The sequence below is a fragment of the Perissodus microlepis genome, chromosome 11 (assembly GCF_051167445.1).
Source record: "Perissodus microlepis isolate ML-2025 ecotype Zambia chromosome 11, ASM5116744v1, whole genome shotgun sequence".
Lineage (NCBI taxonomy): Eukaryota > Metazoa > Chordata > Actinopteri > Cichliformes > Cichlidae > Perissodus > Perissodus microlepis.
Window position 1 is genome coordinate 18,783,506 of NC_140471.1, and position 20,295 is coordinate 18,803,800.

Consider the following 20,295-nt stretch of genomic DNA (forward strand, 5'->3'; position numbering starts at 1 on the left):
ATGTAATTATTTCCACAAAAGCTTCAAACATGCCTGGGTTTCAGATCCTCTGTATAGGTCTACTGATATTTTACACACCAACGATTGATGGAGAAATTCAATAAATCATTTGGAGATTAATTAGAGACTCAAAAATGATACAGAATACCGAATGTTAAATCAAGCCGTTTGTAAGTTCCCAGCATAAGTTGATCTCTTGTCTGATGAACTCCCCGAGATCCAGCCTCAATTTGCAATATACCACATGAAAAACTGGAAACTCTGTTCACTGTTCACTGTAATCAGCAGCTATCTAGATGAGTGATAAAGAGTTTTGATTACTCAAAATTCTAATGCTTGCTCCACTTTATATACAGCAGGTAAATGCTCTGATGTTTACACATCCACCTGAATATGTCAGTAACTTTCTGTAACAGATCTGTAGCTTTTGCTCTGACTTTACGAGCTTCTTATGGGCGCCATTACATTACCTCACTCTAACTAAAGCGGTTAAGTATTGTTTGCCTCACACGTAGTACATCTCCACCCTAACAAGAGTTTGACCTTCTAGTGTGAAGTACCCTGCCCTATCCTGAATCTTAACTCTCTCCTGCTTTCGGGAGATTTTTAAACTTCCTTTTTGGGTCTGTCTGGCTCACCAGATGTTTCCTGAACCCACTGTGTCCTTAACTCACTCCCTCCCTGCCCGGGTGCTGAAAAGCACCAGAAGGACGGAGAGGAGAACTCTGTCATTCACTCTCAGTACAGCCAACCACACAGAGCGATACCTGGAGTTCAACTGATGCGCCTGTAGACTTGACTGAGGTGTACAGCAACTGGAATCTACTCAGGCTGTGATGACAGAAACTCACAACTCGTACATATAGCCTACACTCATTCTTGAGCTGCTCACCTCTGTTAGGCATTTTTTACGAGTTGTGTAAGCCCATGTTCAGGACTTCTGCTGTTGTTCCTGGTGGAAAGCCAGCAGCCAGTAATCAGTCGGCAATGTCGTGGGACTGTGGCCTCAGATACATGTTCTCTGTGTCCCCTGGGCTGCAGCACGGGAACAAGTGCATCCTGCATGACAAGGAGGACCTGTCCAGACTGGAGATGGTTCAGAGACTGGCCAAGGATGGCTGTCGCTTTCTGCAAAACCACAGCAAGAGCCCAGAAAGGACAAGTGAGGTGAGATACATGACACATTGGCAGACAGAGCAGATATTTCTACAACTTTTGTTTGTTGCAGCATGTAAATGCATCAAAACGAAAACGCAGCTTTAGTTCAACATATTTGATGCTCCACTTTATTTAATTATAAATCCGACTCTGTTAGCAAGTTTTCCCCATGAGTGAAAGCAAGTGGAGTCTGCATCCTAAGTTACATTCACTCAGGATTATACTGCAGTGTTTTATGCAAGCATTGCAGTCTGTGTAGCATCCCATTAATCAAACTGAAGTGAATTTGCAGTCTTGTTTTTTTTTTTAATCGGTCTCCTTACGTTCTATAGTGTCTCCACCTTATCTAAAGATTGGTGTTGGTGCTTAAATTATGTGCAGATTGCAAGAAGTGTCTCATTAAGTATGAGAAAAAAGACCATTTTAGATGCAAGAAAAGATGTCAAAATAGATTGTATCTATAAGATGAATCACTATGCCTGTGTTTACAACCCCAGTTCTCAAAAAGTTGGGATGCTGTTCAAAACGTGGGTAAAAAGAAATTCAAATACAACAAGAAGTGCTGTATGTGCACGTCAGCCTCCACACTTTTAAAAGTATTACATCACCTGTATAGGAGCAATCTGATTGGCTAGCTTTATGGTGGGTTCAGCTTCTCTCTTCCTGCCAGCTGTGTCTGTGCGTTGACCTGCTGAACAATTGCAGGAAGAAATGACGCAAGTGGCCGAACCACCATGCCAAGACATTGTATGTTTTCAGGGTGGATTCCCGAGCGTCATGACCTTTTCTCCACCATGAGGCAAGCTCTCCTTATCACCGTGCACTTTCAGTAACAGCCTGTCGCCTGCACTGAGCTGCTGCCAGTCTGTGGATGATCAAATGTTAGAGCTACATAACAACAGTGTTTTACGTTTGTTTCTTTAGTGACATACTGAGCACAGTACTGAGCCACCATTCATTTCTTTATATTTGTTTCCAAGGATCAAGACTTTTTAGTAATTTTTAAAGTGGTCTTGAGCAATAGTTTCTCAGGCTTTCTTTGGACATTGGTTGTTTTCTCACTCATTTTCATTTTTCAGTCCAGTCCCTGTTCCTGACCATTTTTAGAAGGAACAATCCCTAACACTGACCTAAATATATAATATAAATTATAAATAAATAAATAAAGAACTCAAGGAATGAATCAGTGCTTGTGTCTCAACAGAAAACTTACCACAGAAGCAATTTTAAATTAATGAAAATTTATTCCTGAATTCAGGAATAGAACCACACCTAATGCAGTTCCCTTCTGGGCTATATATGTCTATGTGTCATTTATAATGCCAGAAATAATAGCCAGGTATGGTAAAGTACACTTAACACTACACCGTAAAAAAACCCCAAATCCTAAAAAAACAGTAATATTCCAACAGCTGGGGCGCCAAAATAATACCATAAAATAACAGAAAATAACTTTCCCATGAAAATACGGTTATTTTCAGTAATGACAATACAGTTTGTTGCCCTTATTTTACATCGGATTTTGCCTTTTTCAAGTGCTATAAACATTAAATTAGGAACAATTTAATGTGATTAAACAATGAAATTACCTATAAAAAAGGTCAATGAATGTGGCAATATGAATAATAATACTTAAATATACAGTTAACAGTTGGTTTAAATAACAATGGATTGCATTCATATAGTACTTTACAATTCCACTTTATAATTCCTCTCTGGCCATCACCAGTAGGTGGTAGGTGAAGTGTCTCGCCCAAGGACACAATGGCCGAGAGTGTCCGAGCCGGGGCTCGAACCAGCAACCTTCTGATTACAAGGCGAACTGCCAACTCTTGAGCCACGATCACCCTAAATGATAGCAATAATAGTAATTATTTGATGTAAAAAAAAGTTTATACGAATCATTTTATATATTTTTCCATAGCATTACATTTGAATTTAACAGTTCAATCTTTCAAATAACAGACAAATATTTGTGAAATTATGATACATTTGTGAATGTATTTTAACAATTTAAATATGAATATGTACAGACAAATACATTTAAAAAACAGGAAAATTATGTTTTGTTACATTTACAGTGATTTTACGTTAATTTACATTTGAAATGTAAAATCAGTCTATTTATGTGAATTTAATGATATTCTAGAAGAACAGTACAAAACTGTAAAATACACAGTAAAATACTTTTATATCACGATTTGTTTTTACAGTGTAGAAGACACAGTACATTTAACACTTGACATTTCTCTAGTGTTCCTCATCTTATAAGTAATCTAATGATGCTGCTAGTGCTGTAAAACGTGACTCATACAGATATCTAAACACAGACATCAAAGTGTTTAGGAATCAGTTAAATCCCAGCTGGTGGGAAAAGGGGTGCTTAATATACAGAGTGCTGCATGTCAGAGTCTCTGATGCAGGAAGACTGTGAATGTTAGGCACTCTGTTTTAACCTAAAGCATATTGCGTTATAGTTTATAGTCACTCATCATATTTTGCTTTAAATGAGACAATAAAAGAAGTCCATGCTTTATTACAGCTAAAAAAAATAGTGATTGAGACTAAAGATTACTCAAGACGATGTTTACTGAGATCATACCTCAAGTCAACAGGAGTTCTGTACAATTTGACTTCTCTTTGCAACCAGATGTGTTTCAAATGCAATGTTTAAAGAGGTTCTGCATTTATTTGCTTTTCGGATCCCGAGGTTACAGATCTTTTACAGTTTTCTATCTTTTATAGCCTCTTTAATTTCAGTTTATGGGGAACAGATAGCAGCACATTCTCATCTTTTCTGTTGAACACATTTTGTCGTACTCTTATTACCTTGATGTTACATAATGTGCACCTCCCTTGCTCACTGTTTATTTTTCAGACCTCACACATGAAATATGAATGACATCAAGCGTCTGTTAGAGATGATGTTTATTTGAAAACAGCACTCGTATATGGATCCCGTCTTCTTCTTCCCATCCCTTGTAATCCACACTGGTGCTTGGGAGGAATTAAGACAAATCAGCACTTTGTCATGACTGAGACCTTCCAGGGCACTTTAAGTGTTTCATACCATGCATGCCAGATGCACACAGACATACATAAAACACATCTCTCTAGCCAGCAGGATAGATCTGGAGCCATAGATGGGACAGTGAAGCTCTTAGGGGGATGTGACTTTGTGCAGAGGCCTGAAAATTATTTTTGCTTTTCTGCTGATGGCGTCCATGTTTGAAAGGCTTCAGTAACTTTGAGCAAGGTCAGATCAAGGCTAGGTTTGAAACTGAGTGGCCCGGTGTCCTGCTGTCTCCTTACAATGATCCACTCTAGACGCCTGGTTGTTTTTTGTATAGGAACACTGGTAACCACAAAGCACAGAGCACACTAAGCAGTAGTCTGAAGCAGCCAAGAAACAATCAATAATTAATTGTGAAGAGAGTCTTATTTGCTGTTTGACCCATTAGCCATACACTGAGATATTATGTTAATTATAGTCAAGAATCAACTGTGCTGTACTGCCAGGCTTGGTGAGACAAAAAAGTGTGCTTTTTTAACTTTAAAGGAATTTAACAGACACAGTATGCCACATGTTGATAAAGCTAGAACCACAGGAAGAAAGGAACAGCTTCGCTTCAATGGGATTTTTTTCTTCATCCCATTTTTGTCATCCTCCATGCCCCTTAGTCCAGTAGTAAGACAATTAAGTCTCGATGCTTCTTCAGAAACGTAGAAACTGCTTGAGAGCACCTTTCTATGTAATATTAGAATACAGTGGGAACTTAATTGCTGCTGCAGTTTTAACAGATATCTAAAGTTTTCTTCAGTCAGTCAGACAACACAGGACTGGAAAAGTACCACCAATCTAAACTACTGTAGTGGGATAATGCAATAATAATGATGAAAGACACACTATGTTTGTGTGTCTTTGTTTTGTTATATTTTGTATCTAAATGCATATATTTGCATATGTATCGTGCATCTATAGTGTGTCTTTATGTCCACGGATCCCTTGACAAGCGTTAATAGTGCCAGGAAGCCATGCTTAACTGAACGACCCTGGATGCTTCTCTGGCAAAAGGCAATTAGGGCCACAAACTGCAACCATTTCCAGCATGTCTACCCAGCTAATTGCATGAACAGAGGCTTGTGTTGCAGTGACTGATGGCTGAGAAGGGGAGGATGGGTGAAAAGTGAGGGGAGGGGGCCTAATTCAGGATGCATGTGTATGCAACATACAGTGAAGATCTCATTAAGACCAATATCACTGATCTAGGCTACTCCATTGTCAAGCAGCTGTCAGCCATCTTTATACTTCAGAGACACTCTAGTAATCCTTTTTGGTTTAAGATGTCGACTTTAGTTAAGTTAGATTTTAGATACTTTAAGAGAATGTCTAGGCTGTCCAGTATGCCCAGCAATAGAAACAGAGATATTGCCCTATACATGTGAAAGCATGAATAAAAAAAATAACAATAAAAATACTTGTTTTGTTTGTTGACAAAAAGGAGATGAATTTATCATTGCTTGTATGTCGTGGTGGTAATAGGACAAGTACCTGGCAAGGGAATCGGGGTCTATGCTGAACTCCAAACCACAAAACCTTTGTTACTATGCAAAGTTGAACCATATGACAGCTTGAAAATAGACTGCCTTCAGTCGCCAACCATGATTTAATAGGCGCTACACATAAATCAATAATTAAAATAGTCTTTTATGTTAATCCCTGAATGGGCTCCAGCGATAAGGGCTGAATAATGATATATGGAAATTCTCTTTCACTTACAGTGCAGTATTATGATGGAAATCAGTGGTGATTTGTGCGAGTGGGAGAAAATACAGGGGAATCTCCTTGGTGATAACACACTCCCTCCCTCCCGCTTTTCTCTCCCCAGCCCCAGAGTGACGAGGCAGTCCGCTTGTGTCTGAGAGAGAGGGGCCACAATGTGCTCGTTCTCCAGAGATTGTCGTCAGAGCAGCTCTCTGCATCAGCAAGGGGAGGAGGGAGAGAGGAGGCGAGAAACAGGAGGTAAGCCTCTCCACTCCCCCTCCCCTCCTAGATTCCCTCCCTCTCTCACTATATGTTTCGCTCCCTCAGCGCTCTCCCTATAATCACTCTCCTTCTCCCCCTCTGCGGATCACACACTCACTCACTCAGGCATGCTTACATCACAGTTCCGTGCACATAAATGACTACATTAAATACATACAAGTAGGCAGCATGGGACTGTGAGACACAGCTGCGCTGTCAGCCTTCCCATTCAAGTAACTGGAGAGGGGTTTTTTTTGTAGTTGCGAGCATACTGGGATACCTCTGTGGACTACTGGCTCTAGCAGGTGCAGGTGGATAGAGGGATGGGTAAAGGGGTCATGCAGCAGTAACCACGGCAACATTGCCGGCATAAGGGCAAGGGGACTCTGCTAGGATGGGATCTCGGCCACAGCCCCTGAACCAGCAGCAGGAGGAGGTAAGGCTGCTACACGCTGCCTTGGTGGAGCAGGAGGAGGACGAGGAGGATGAGGAGGGCTCGGAAAAGAGCAGCAGTGACAGCACCAGCCGGGCAGAGCCGGTGACAATGCCCACGTTTGATGTCCCTTACTTTCGCTACATAGATGATGAGGGCACAGAGGGAGAGGAGGAATGGAGCAGCAGCCGGTCTCTCTCTTCTTTTGAGGAGGACTCGTCCAATGACTCTGTTGTGTCTGACAGGTACATGGTAGTGTCAGGGACTCCCGAGAAGATCCTGGAGCACTTGCTGAATGACCTAACGCTGGAGGAGGACCGAGGGATGACACAGGGCAAAGAGTCAGGTCAGCATACTGCTTTCATATCATTTCACCCTCTTTTGGCTTTACCTGTGTCTGACATAAAGTGTTTCTTTGATATTAGAAAGCAAAAACACAAAGTCTTTTTTATCTTTATGTAGAAGTCACATATGTATCTTTATGTGAATGAGAAGAGAAAGAGTAAATGAGCTACCTTCACTTTCTGTTTTACTTTCTGCCCTCCCCACCCTTTCTCTTACCGATAAAGCTGGGACAGCTTCCCCCTCTGGGCATTATTACTGGGTTAATCATGTGCTGTGATTGCCGAAATAATGTTAAGTTTAAGCGCGTTCATTTAAAAGCCATGACAGAGATAAATGTCTCTCATATCTTTTCAGTGAGGCTGTAAATGGTCTGCACGACATGCAGTCCAGCCTCACAGCAATAAAAAATCAACACATTTCCTCTCATCCAAGCAGGTACTTGATGATTTGGCTCTGTTGCCAAGGCAGAGGAGACCCTCTGTTTCTGAAGCTGAAAAGATAACTGGATGAGGAATGACAATTGAGAGCTGTGAGGCAAGGAGACGAAAGATTGATGAAAAGAGCGGGGAAGAGGAAAGAAAGTGGGCATAAGGAGATTAGGAGAGGAGCTGCAGTTTTCTTGGGATATGGAGGTGGTAACAGATGATCTCTCATTGGGATGGAGGCATGACTAACTGGAGATCAAATGTCTTATCAGGGACGCAATAGAGTTATAGAGTGTCGTATTTTTATCGCTTTATTAGAATATTTTATTCTGGTATGAAGTTAAACATAAAGTCAGCCACTAAGACAAATAGTTTAGCCATTCTATTCTTTGTTCATTTAGAGTATAATAAATCCATCGGCTCAGAAGGGCTTTGTGTTGTTTATGCATCGTTCACCATTAGTACAACTTGCAGTGAGTGTATAGAAGTTAATGCTCCATAGGGAGCTATGAAGCAGAGCATGATGCTGAGTGGTATCCCAGGGTCAAAGAGCCAGAGAGCTCAGGAGGATGAGTCCTGAGCAGCAATTGATCTGCACTCAGTGATGTTTAATAATCTGACTGCTGCTGGCTCCTTGTCGTTCTGTGCTACTGCTGAGGATCGTCTCATAGAATCAGATTTCCAATTTTTCTCCAAACAAGATTTATTCCAACATTCAACGAGCTGCTGCGTTTTGGTTCGTCTCTCTTGGATGGCTCAGATAAGCTGATGATTTTACATACAGTACATCGCATTAGAAAGCCATTTTTATTTCATTATGGTAGCACTCACTTCCATGTTTACACAACATTAAGAAATGCAAAGCTTACTGTCTTCTTTTGCGAGAGATGGCACTTTTCTGAAACCACCGCAGGCATGTTTGAGGGAAAGCAAGTGTGAACCACTGCAGCAATCAGTGGATGTCTGATGTGCAAGTGTTTCTTTAGCACTGTGGTTAGCATTCACAAGTATTCAGCATTACCTTCTTTCCTGTACCCAATCCCTGAGTGCAGCTATTGATTCTTGCTCTGCACAGATCATACTGCTCGCTGGTAGCATTGAAAATCATGCAACAGAACATTTGTGCCCTTAATGAGAGGATGTCCTATCTCTTTTGCCAATGCATCACGTGGACAGATGTTTATTTGTACTGAAAGTGAAAGAACAGAAAATGTAAAAGCTTTCTAAATGCTAAACTAATGCCTTCTGGTGGTTACCAAGCTTGCAAGTGACACATTAACATGCAAATTTCAAAGACTGCATTGATCAGCTTTGTTGAAATGCAAAAGAGACGTGCAGATTGATTGACAAGCCTATTGATGATTTCACAGCACTGACAAGGTAGTTTAGTGAATCAATTATGTAATTCTGCTAAAAGGAAGACAAAATTTGGTTTGGTTTGTGTGTCTGAAAGCAACATCATACATGGTAGTACACGTCAACTACAAGTTCTAACTGTGAAATATTAAAACCTGACTGACTTTTATGACTGACTGGAGCCAGAAAACGACCCAACTGCTTGCTAAACTTCATTCAAACGGCAGAATTCACACACAATGTCTTTCCCTTTATGAAGCAAATACATCTTCTGCTAACTTGTTTGGGTTAAATCTTGATCCCGCAGGTGAGCCACTTTGTTTTTTTTCCCTCTATTCCAATTGAAAACTGCAGACCTCTAGGTCTGTTTTCCAACTTCAAAAAAGAAACCGTCAGACTGTACAGTCTGGGGAGCGGCATGTGAGCTTTTACTCATGAGAAAGCGTTTCAGCTTAGCTCTGAAAAAATACAGCAGTAGGCAGTAGTGTGAGTGAGTAGTATGCAGTCAGTCAGTGTGCGTGTGTGTGTGTGCAAGTAGATACAGTACATGTGGGTGGGTTATGATATCTCTCCTGTCGTTTTCTGGTTTTGTGTTAAGGTGTGTTTTTATAGAAGATGTGCATATGTGCTGCTCATGAGCAGTGAGTGATGTGTCCACAGCTGCTCTGCTTGGATTAACATAATGATGTCAGGGAGTCCTGTGGACCAGAACGTGCACAAAGACGTTGGGAAGCCAGTGTGAAATTAAAAAGAAGAATTTACAATTCTGGGTGTGAGGCACACTTACAGAGGGGTTGGAAGGCAGTTGGCTCTAATAGGATTTGTAAAGCTTTTTGGTTGTGGCTGGGCATTATGTCTAAGAGTTAGTGTCCTTTTCTTTCACATTATGCCTTAGACAATTTTTTTCCTTTTGCGTGTATCTTTTTATGACAGTTTCTGGGTAGTGGTTCCTGAGGATATTCAGACGAATCGCTGGCCACAATTTGGGAAAGATTCATCTGTGATTATTAAAGAAATCCCATTAAGCAAAATCAGCTGTCTTTCTTGAAAATGCAACTGCAGGTACGCAAATGCAGAGCGTGCGTCCATTTCGTGTCATCTATTTACAGGAACGCTTTTTCATTTTAAACCTTGGTAAGAGGTTGTAGAAGGTTACCGTGGCAGAAAGTACTGCTTGTAAACACAATAGCATAATTGCACAGCAGAAACATCAAATTTCCTGTCTGTGAGCGAGAAAATAACAATGAAAATATTGACTTCATTACAGGTCAGAGAGAGTCACCTGACACATTAACATTATTGGCTTATCTTTACTGATACAGCCTGCAGTAGCAAATGTGTGAGACTGCAGATAATGCAAGTAAAAAATGGTGTGCAATAAAAGGCCGCTAGCATATTGTTTGCCTCTTCTGAGCTCTTCTTCTCACATTATTAAAGTGGAAAACGGAAGCCATCGCAATTAGTAAAGCTCTCCTGTACGTAGTGCTCAGCAGACATTAATCATACAGTTGTCAAGGTCACTTGAGTGCATGCCCTCCAGCATCTTGTAGCATTGAATGAAGCTCAAAAGGCTATATCCATAAAACCCCTTCCAAGCATGCACTCTTTTCCATTAATCTAACAGTATCTGAATGTGTCAGCTTCGTGCTTAATTGAGGAATTCCGCTCGTTTTTTTGGTAAAGGTCGCACTCCTACAAGGCAAAAGTGGACCGTGTCTGGGTGGAAGAATATCACCGATTTAGCAGTGACAAGGCCGTGTATCTCATGTCTGAAATACGCGTCCATGGCTTATGACTGATGTAATGGGATGTGTAAAGTCTTTTTTGCTTTTTCTTGAGTTATAGTTTCCATAAAATGATCTTTATTTCTCTTTACAGATACACTTCTAGATGACTTCCTGCTAACCTACCCAGTATTCATGTCTACAAGTGATTTATGCCAAGCTCTACTGGGACAATATCCTTGAACACATAGGCTTTTATAGGATCCTGAATTAGATGTTTTATTCAAAAACAAAGTATGTTTTACCTTCTTAAAGCTGTTCCACTTCACTCATCTTATTCATATAACTGACTCTCTTGGCCCCTTTACTAAATCGATATCATGCACCATGCTTCGCTGTGCTGTGCATTTGACGTCAGACATGAAAAATAATCTCCCTTCCTTTTTTGCGCTGAAACCTTAACCAAGTCCCACCTATTGCACCAAGCGACACAGAGGGAAAGAGGATCGGAGGGAGGCTCTGGAGAGGAAGCAGAAACTCCTGCACCTGGTGTCGCAGTGGATGTCACTCTGCAAAGACTTCCTGAGAGAAGACGAGCACGTCAAGCTCTTCATGAAGGTAGGACACACTGTGCAAACGGAAAAGGGTGGAAACTGGGTGGGAGGTGAACTTTGTATGGGAGAAATGAAAATTGACATTTCCTTCCAGACTCTTTATCGTTGTGTGCTGGATGATCTTTATGAGCACCCAGCCCTGGAGAGGGATGTGGGGGAGCTGCAGAAACTCTACCACCTGCATCGCAGACAGTGAGTTCATATATTTGTTCCTCATTTGGTGCAAACAGAAAGAAAACTATAGTTTAATACAGACATACTTTCAAATTCTATTAAATGGAAACGAACCTCATCAGGCCTGGGTGTGGAAAATTTCTAGTGAGATCTGTGACTGCTGAAGGATTCAAACTGGAACACACACTGTTCTTTGAATATGAAGAAAGGGCTTCTTCTCCCCTTGGTGTCTTTCTTTAGATTCTTATCAATGAATCCATTCAGAAACTGAAAAGTAATTGCAGTGTTCTGGGTTGGTATGCATATGAATGGCACAGAAGTCTTCATTTCAAATGTCCAGAACTGAGGATGTATAAGAAGTTTGAGAAATAAGAAGCCACAAATGTTTTCCGTGAGAAAAAGAAAAAAGCTCAAAGAGCACGCTCATACTTTTTGTTCCACCACTTGTTTACAAGACTCTATTTCTAGCCAGCTGACTGTGATTGGGGCCAAACACATGAGAATAATTGCAAACACAGTGATACGCATCAGTATGGTTTCAGATTTGTTGAGTCATAAAGTCATTATGCAATATTCAGAACACAATATACAGTATCGGTCCAATCAAATGAAGCCGGTGTATATTCACAGTGCTGTGGAAGCTACGAAGCACAGATACCAATAAATAAATATAAGTATATATAAAATAATATGAAATCATGTAAAACCTTTTATAATTGCAGACTACTTTTTATATATATTTAATGAATGGAAGGCATGTTTCAGGTTTGAATTGATCATAACACCTTATTTATGAATAACCCAGTATTTATTCTCCATTAAATAAAACATGCTTGATTTGCTAAATTTATACATAAATTCAATCAAAGATGAATTTCAACAGTTTTGTTGCTCTGAAACTGGAATCTGTGAGTAGCTTTAGTGTTTTCGTTGATAAAAATAAACATCATGTTGCTTTTGATGGTACAACCCTGAGTCACAAGACACATTGCCACACCCATGCACCCCTTCCCCTTCGTCAGCCTCCAGTCACATCTTTTCCCCTGGGGCTGCTCTTGCCTGATGCCCATTAAAACCAGTGCAGATGATTCAACCCGAGCCTCCTGCAGATATCTGACCGTGTCTCATTCCCGTTTATATGCACGGAGGGAAATCCACAACACCCACTCTTATAAAGCAGCCGATTTTGCGTGGGTGTTACCGGCTGACATACTCTTCTATTTATGAGCTTTTCACAATCAGTCCCACCCTAGGGGAGGACAAGGTTGACTGCCTTGTGGAAATCTGCTGCAGAGTGAAAAAAGTGTCATTCTTTTCATATAAAGAAGCTTCCTATCAACTTCCATCTGGCCTTTGTGCAAAGGGAAGGCTAAGCTGGGGGAAAAAGACTGTTTGTTTTCTTGCACTCTCCAATCATGTGCCATTATAATTCACCGAGCTAATCGACTTCTTTGGTGATTCGGCTTTTTGAGGAGTAAAAGAGAGAGTTAGATCACAAGCGGTGCTTTGACATGGCAGGGGGAGTCAGGTTTTTCATTAGTGCACAGTCGTTGCTGGCCTATGAGAGGAGATCCCTGCGGGCAGGCTTTGTGCCAACATGCCTTTTGTGATGCAGAGCCCAGTAAAAGCTGAGGGATGATAATAGACACGGGGCTATCTATCAAACCAGGACTAACCCATGGGAATAGGGTGATTAAATGAAGGTATCACACTGGAAGATCTAAAATCTACCAAGCACTCTAATCTGTCCTTGACACCAAGCTTAAATAATGGACTCAACACAGCAGAGGAGTATACATGGATTCCTTTTACCTTGATTATATAAACTGCATGGGTCGTTACGTTGTTGTACTACGGATATTACCTGCGGTCCACGGATCATCATCATCATCAGTTTTTAAGACAAAGTACAACGATTGTTTTTGTAAATGTTTAATTACACCGTGGTGCACTTTAGTGATTTGTTTCTTCTTCTCCTTTTTTCAGTACTGTGGAATATTCCCCTCAAAGAAAGGTAAGTGAACAACGCTAAGAAATGAAAGATTTTATACAACATGAGCTGGCTTTCCTGATTGACGTTTCGGGTGTCGGGGTTATTGTAGTCACATTTCCTCCTAAGAACATTGTTCCGTTGTTCCACTGAAATGCACGATGTTCTCAGGCAGTAAGAGCGTGTCTCAAAATCCACGCATTTCCTCTCTTTCAGAGCAAAGCACTTTTCCACCAATTGAGTCTGAAAGAGAACGGGCTCCAGTCCAGGGCAACACAGAGGGAGACCAAGGATGGTAAGTCGTAAAAAAAAAAGCTTCATTCTTCACACATTCCTCCCGCCATACGTTGTTTCCAAAGTAAGAAAAAAGGAGACTTTTAGTCTGAACTGTACAACAATGGGAATATTTCCAGGGAATGAATGAGATATTTGGGAGTGCAAATACCTGACTTATGACATATAATAGCCTAATAAGACTAAATGTTTATAGCACCTCTCAAAAGCACAGTTAAAAGGTGATTTGTAATGAAATCATGTAGTAAAAGGAGACAGACAGTAAGGGGAAAAAATCTTGTTTTTAAATTATATTTCTTTTAAAGGGCTAGTTCATTCAAATAAGCCTCCAGTTGTGGTCATGTCACTCCCCTTACTTTAGTGTTCCCGGTCACCGTCTGTTTTAACAGCTCTTTAATTAGCATAACAAACATTTTTCACCACCAAATTCAGTTCAGTGGGCCATTCAGTGGGTTGTAAAGTGGGTCTTTCATTTGGTCATTCAGTTGGCCAAAATACACTGAAGCAGATGATTTGAATTTCTTAGTCTGTGTCCAGAATGTGCAAACTTGGTCAGTGGACAGCTTCCCAAGACCTACCTAATGGGACCAGAAGATCCCAGGTCAATGGATTTCTGCTGTGCCTAATAGAGGCATGGATTTCATGTTAACCTCCTATATGGGCAGTGGGCTGCACTTTTTAACGGATCTTACAACTTAATGAAATTATTTTTGTTCCCTTTGCCAGTGCTGTGTCATGTGTATATAACCATGGACTCATACCTAAGTATGAGGGTCCAGTCCGGGGTAGTGGCACAGGAGCTGGTGCAGGCAGTGGCAGAAAGGATGGATGTCTCCCAGGAGGAGCTGGTACTCGTGGGTGTCACTTATCCTGGAGGTAAATAGTATTTTCTCTAACTGGTTGGAGAACATTGCATAGCAATAATGACAATACTTTCAATGTTGAAACTCACAACTTAACACTGTAGCACTACAATTGAATATTAGAGTAATCCAGAACTAGCTATGAGACTACTTACTCTAAATGCAAATGTGTGACAAATTAAAGGAAAATGCTACACAAGTGTTTGAGTGAGGTGCTGGGCCACCACTTCCTACTAGAACAAGTCTCTGTTCTCTTTTGTGTTTTATGTTTAATGCATTGGTCCAGATTCTGTCATATGAGTTTAAGGACTATGACGGCAAAAGTCATTTTCATATTCTTCAACACCACTGAGTCCGTCTGTTTCCCTATCAAAGAGAGCACTCATATCAGGATATGGTGATCTCTCAGAACAACTGTGTATTGATTTCAGTGATCATTTCCTCTTAGGAGACAAGTGAATCCAACTTATATCATACCAAAAAATTCTCATTTATAGTTTTTTTTCTAACATTTTGTCATATTTGATGTTTCTTTCTATATTCATTTTGATACTGAGCCCAGATAGGTATGTGCGAGATTGCAATCAACATAATTGACTTCGATGTCTCCCAGGGAGTCAAGTAATATGGAGTCAGCATCTGTTATCAGTCACTAAAGTGTCAGGCTACCTCAAAGTGGAGCTTGGCACACAGAGTCTTATCTGTAACCATAGCTGCATACATGCTGCCAGACAGATTTCTAATGGTATTCTGCTGTTTATGCTCTTTTCTCCCCTGCAGGCAGACTCCTCCTGCAGCCTCAGGACCGAGTTTTCTCCAGTTCTTTACGGTCAGTGGGGAGGCTGCATGCATGCAGGAAGGACCTTGGTGAAGTCCTGGTAGGAATAATATTTTTATGTTTAACTTTAACTTTAAATATGCATTTTCTTGAGAGTAGAAAAAAATGCATTTTTATATATGATACCTCAAAACCCGCAAAGAGACTGTTAATTTTTAGTATTTAAATTGAGGCAAAACTAATTCTTATTCAGTGTCTGCAAAAATGTCTAAATGTTTATGTCGGTGTTCAGGGCATTGTGGTTTTAAAGGAAAATCTGAACCTTTTTTGCTTGTTTTTCTTTGCAGAACCCTTTAACAGATAACTCAGAGCTGCAGCAGAGGACAGCTCACATGCTGAGTTTGAACACCTGGGATGTCGCTGTTGCACTCACTGATTTTGACTGGGCAATTTTTGATGCAGTGCACGAGGTTTGTCTCACAACTTGAACTTGCAAAAATTCTTCTCTTCAAACTGAATCCTTCAAAGATGTTAATGTTCAGTAAATGTTTTTGTTTTTTTTGTTTTTTTTTACAGCAAGAGCTGGTCTATTTCACCTTCAACCGCCACGCCGGCAGCAACCACACGACAGCTTTAGAATTCCTGCTGCAGCGATGCAATGACATCCAGCTGTGGGTGATGACCGAGGTGCTGCTGTGCCCAACGCTCTGCAAACGGGTTCAGCTCATCAAGAAATTCATAAAGATTGCTGCCCAGTTAGTATTGTTCCTCCCATGCCACAGCAGTGTGATAAGAGATTCACTTACCGAGTATTCACATTGGCTTCTCCTACTATTAGTTCAAACTTATTACAGCATTCAACCTGTAGGGTGAGATGTTTTATATGGGAATACTGCACCCTCCAGTGGCAAATCATTGAACTACATCTACTTTTGTGGTTACAAGTCTGAAAGTAAATGAACTGTGTGCTTGTGTGCAGCTGTAAAGCACAGAGGAACCTCAACTGTTTCTTTGCGATCATAATGGGCCTCAACACAGCAGCCGTGAGCCGCCTCAGTCAGACATGGGAGGTCAGATGTTTTTACTTTTTTCTTTTTTTAAAAGGAATTAATAATTTCCATCTTATTCCATTTTTATATGTCTAGCTGAAGTATCTGAAATCAGCTTTTATTTTCTCTGCAGAAAGTTCCTGGCAAATTCAAACGGCTATTTTCAGAGCTGGAAACAGTTACAGTAAGTGTACTGAGCATGGTATGAATTCACACTGTAACAGAGAGTATAAACCCTTGTGTCAGTGTGTACTGGCCGAACCAAACAGATGCTTTGAACTTGTAAAATAAGGGGAAACATCTGGCTGCATTAGATCGTTAGTAGTCTCTAATAAAAGCATCCAGGAACACACAGTCACTCCCGCTGGATAAGACTCATTCATTTTAAAAATGTCTTCACAGGATCCCTCGCTGAATCACAAGGCCTACAGGGACTCCTTCAAGAAGATGAAGGCTCCAAAGATTCCTTTTCTTCCTCTGCTGCTGAAAGGTGTGCTCATTATTTTGTCATTTCAGCTCCCCTGCAGAAAATCTAACTCTAGGAGCAGAGTGTTGGGGAGATATTTCTATCAAGCAGATCTGACATGGAAGAACAAACCTGCTGGAGAATATTAAACAAAATGTTCTTCTCCTTTAGATATCACATTCATTCATGAAGGCAACAAGACGTTTCATGATAACCTGGTCAATTTTGAAAAGCTGGTAGGTTTGTGAATTTTTGTGGCGCCTTGAGGCGACTTTTGTTGTGATTTGGCGCTTTATAAATAAAATTGAATCGAATTGAACTGAATTGGCAGGGCATGCTTCAGCACCGAATACAAAACTGTATTTTAAAGATGCCTGTTTCCACATTTTGCTTCCAGCACATGATAGCAGACATGGTGCGTCTCATTCGACAGTGCCAGAAAGATCACATGGGTCAGTATTTAAATTGTTTATATTGTTATTTCTTTTCTACAAACTTCCATACTAAAAGCAATTTTTTAAAGTTGTCATCATCAGTTTTTGCAAGGCAAATAACTAAATCAGTGAGCAAAGTCACTTACATTCATGATCCTCTCGCACCAGCACATTGCCTTACATGATTTCATACAATGGCTTTAAGAAAGTCAACAAAATCCATTTCACCCAGCAAAGTAACATGTTTTCTATTCATTCTAGGAAATGGAATAACACAGAAGAGCAGCTCAGAGGTGCGAGCCTACATTGACTATCTTCACATCATCGACAATCAGCAGACTCTGTTTGAACTGTCACAAAGGCTGGAGCCTCGATCTTAGAAAACAACTCTGACCCTCCTTCATACTGTGCCAAGGGACAACCTTACCGCTGTCTCATCTAACTCTCAGGACAAAGGCTACAAGACCCTAACCAACCACAGGAGGGCGCTATTTGATCAGGAGATTATTTACCAGAGACAGGAGCAGGTGGCAAAAACAGATTAATAAAAACATGACATTTTAAGCACCTAAAGCAAAATCACACAGTTTAAGGCAAGTCTAGACGTCATTTAACAATGAACATTTACAAAAAGAAACTGTTGCTTTGCAGGAAAAATGCTTCCTTCTAATACAAACTTACAACAAATGCAACCAATGTGTGTAGATTCACTGTCCTGGTCTTTTCTGTGAGCTTTTAGCACACCACAAAGCAACAGTGAGCACAGAAGGAAGACTAGTTGATAACTGTTTCTGACTTTCTTCAGAGAGCTACTGTTTTTTTTTTTGTTTTTTTTTACATCAACTAAAAACAGTGGTGGTCAGCTCATCAGATTTAACCAAAGATTCTTTCAGCTAATAAAAGTCTGCACTGTTACACACACTTCTGTGCTCTCAGAGTTCGCCACAATCCAGATTTTCTTGTTGCCAGGTCAGATGTAAGACATGCTTTTCCCAAAGCAAATCAGCACAGTGTTATGCACAACAAGATTGAAACTGTTGCTACATGTTTAACAGTTTTTTATATTATTTTTATTTTTTATTCTTTATTTTTTGTATTTGTTTTATTTGACCACAAAGTGACGCGTATATGATGAGTCTTTGCACAGTACAGATTGTATTAAGGCAGGGAACTACAGAGTAGTACAGTATACTGTATTCTGTTGGCATGTGTAATAATTGTCTATCTTTGTGCCAAATCCCATGAAAAATAGGTGTTTAAAATAATGATCATTTTCTAATCATTTTTAAATCACTAGCATGGGGAACTTTAAGTGGTTTAGCTGTGGACAATCAGTTAAATGAAGCCACAGACTCATACTGGCACTTCTCTGTACTGGGCTTTAAAGTTCATCAATATTGGTGCATTTCGCAGACATCCATACAATTTCAGTCTGTTGAGATTTGAAGACTGGCAGCAGTTGTTCACTTCTGATACACAGAGTTCAAGAATTTAGCACCAGAAAAGAATCTGATTTCTTTGAAGCCTGATTCATTTGTGGTTAGATTTAGCGATAGCAAAAATCAAATATTAAAATAGCACCTTCTGGGCAAGAATAAGAAGAGAGAAGAAGAAGACAAACTGGAAGCCATTTGCTTGTTTGCATTGTGTCGTAGCACTACTGTACGATTTTAAACATGCAGTATTTGTTCTGTAAATGCGTGAGAAATCTCTCTTTTGCTAGGTTGGGTCAGGCAAACTGAGGTAGTTGTTGTGCAGTGTGTACATACAATTATGCTTTATATTCTTCACATTTTGTATATTTGGATTTTAAAACATGCTTTAGTAGTATTTTATTTTGAGTATCATTTTTTGTCATCAATAGTGTACAGCTGATTCAATTTATACAGTGTATATATGTTGAAATTCTGGATATAGATATTTATCTCATAATTATTTATTTGCTTTCAAGATACTATTTAGGATGCTTGTGTTAATTGTTTTGGTTTGTTTGTTAGTTTTTTTATTGTACGCACTGTTTTTGGCGGGTCTGCATGATATGTCAAACCATGGACTGACCATTAGTGCCAACTGTGCATGTATTAAAATACTTTTCATCATCGTGAGCTCATTATTTTTTAACTAACATTTGGTGATAATTCATAACAGGTAAAGTCTGTTTTCTAACACCAGCAAGTAAACATTACTTCACTTAGAAGTACAGTGTTAACAAAGACCCTGGAAGTTAAAGTACTGATTACAAAAGTGAATATGTACACGCTCTGAAATGTACATGAAACATGAAAGTGAAAAGTAGCACTCTGAAGGAAATTTTTGCGCTAAGCTACAGTAACTGATCAGTGTCTTTGTTTTCTCTCATAGGGTCACTGACTCCATTTCCCTCTGACACAAATGTTTGCTTTGCACTTGGATTTCCTGCTTGTGTTTTTTGCCTCTTTCTACAGTAAACGCATGCAGTAAGTGCCGATCAAGATCAAGGGTCTGCCGGGGCAAAACCGGGTCTCTCCAACAAGTGTTCGTCACCCTTATTAATAATCTGACACCAGCAAATTAAAAACCTGGACCTTCAACTCAGTCATGTCACAGCTGACACTAGTTCTGTTAGCCAAGTTAATTATTAACTTTATATAATACAGTCTTCGACAAAAAGGTGTAATTACCCTGTAATTAAATGTATTTTATTTGAAATGACAAAGTAATTGTATTTACCTACAAATACTTAGAGGCAGGCACACTAGAATAAGAGTGTAACAGTGATGGGCCATTTCGTAACCTTATAGGATGGAATAATGGAGCCTTTGTTACTTCTTTGTTTGGTATACATGATGTTAATGACATATTGAATGTTCTGTTATTCAACTGTCCTTTTTATTTTACCAATATAATTTTGATAAGGACTGTTCTCCCTTATCAACTTACAAAAAAAAAAATACTATAAGAATTGCCTATGTGATCTTATAATAATGGAGCCAAGTCTAACTTAATTTTTCTTTTATTCTAGTGTACCTACCTTTAAATATTTGTAGGCGAATACATTTACATTGTAATTCCAAATACAGCACACAGATGTTCCATTTAACTAGTTGTGGATTGTATTATAAAGTGTTACCTTAATATTAAATCTCAAAGTCAACAAATAATTTAATGCAAGTGGAAGTTACATTTT

At 39.8% G+C, this 20,295-nt stretch overlaps 1 protein-coding gene across 2 annotated transcripts; it reads left to right on the forward strand.

The window, feature by feature from the left end:
• Positions 1-718: 718 nt before the first annotated feature.
• rapgef5b (Rap guanine nucleotide exchange factor (GEF) 5b) lies at positions 719-19,229 on the forward strand. 2 transcript variants are annotated; one of them, XM_084944032.1, is made up of 18 exons: positions 719-1,167; positions 6,048-6,181; positions 6,863-6,963; positions 10,622-10,700; positions 10,941-11,085; positions 11,176-11,273; positions 13,242-13,269; positions 13,462-13,540; positions 14,266-14,415; positions 15,183-15,280; positions 15,528-15,650; positions 15,757-15,935; positions 16,160-16,250; positions 16,363-16,413; positions 16,632-16,719; positions 16,867-16,931; positions 17,093-17,147; positions 17,391-19,229. In XM_084944032.1, the coding sequence occupies exons 1-18, from the start codon at positions 928-930 to the stop codon at positions 17,507-17,509; spliced, it is 1,923 nt and encodes a 640-aa protein (XP_084800158.1). In that variant the 5' UTR covers positions 719-927; the 3' UTR covers positions 17,510-19,229. The 2 variants fall into 2 exon arrangements, with proteins under 2 accessions (XP_084800158.1, XP_084800159.1); XM_084944033.1 differs by lacking the exons at positions 719-1,167; positions 6,048-6,181 and adding an exon at positions 6,194-6,620.
• The last annotated feature ends 1,066 nt before the right edge of the window (positions 19,230-20,295 follow it).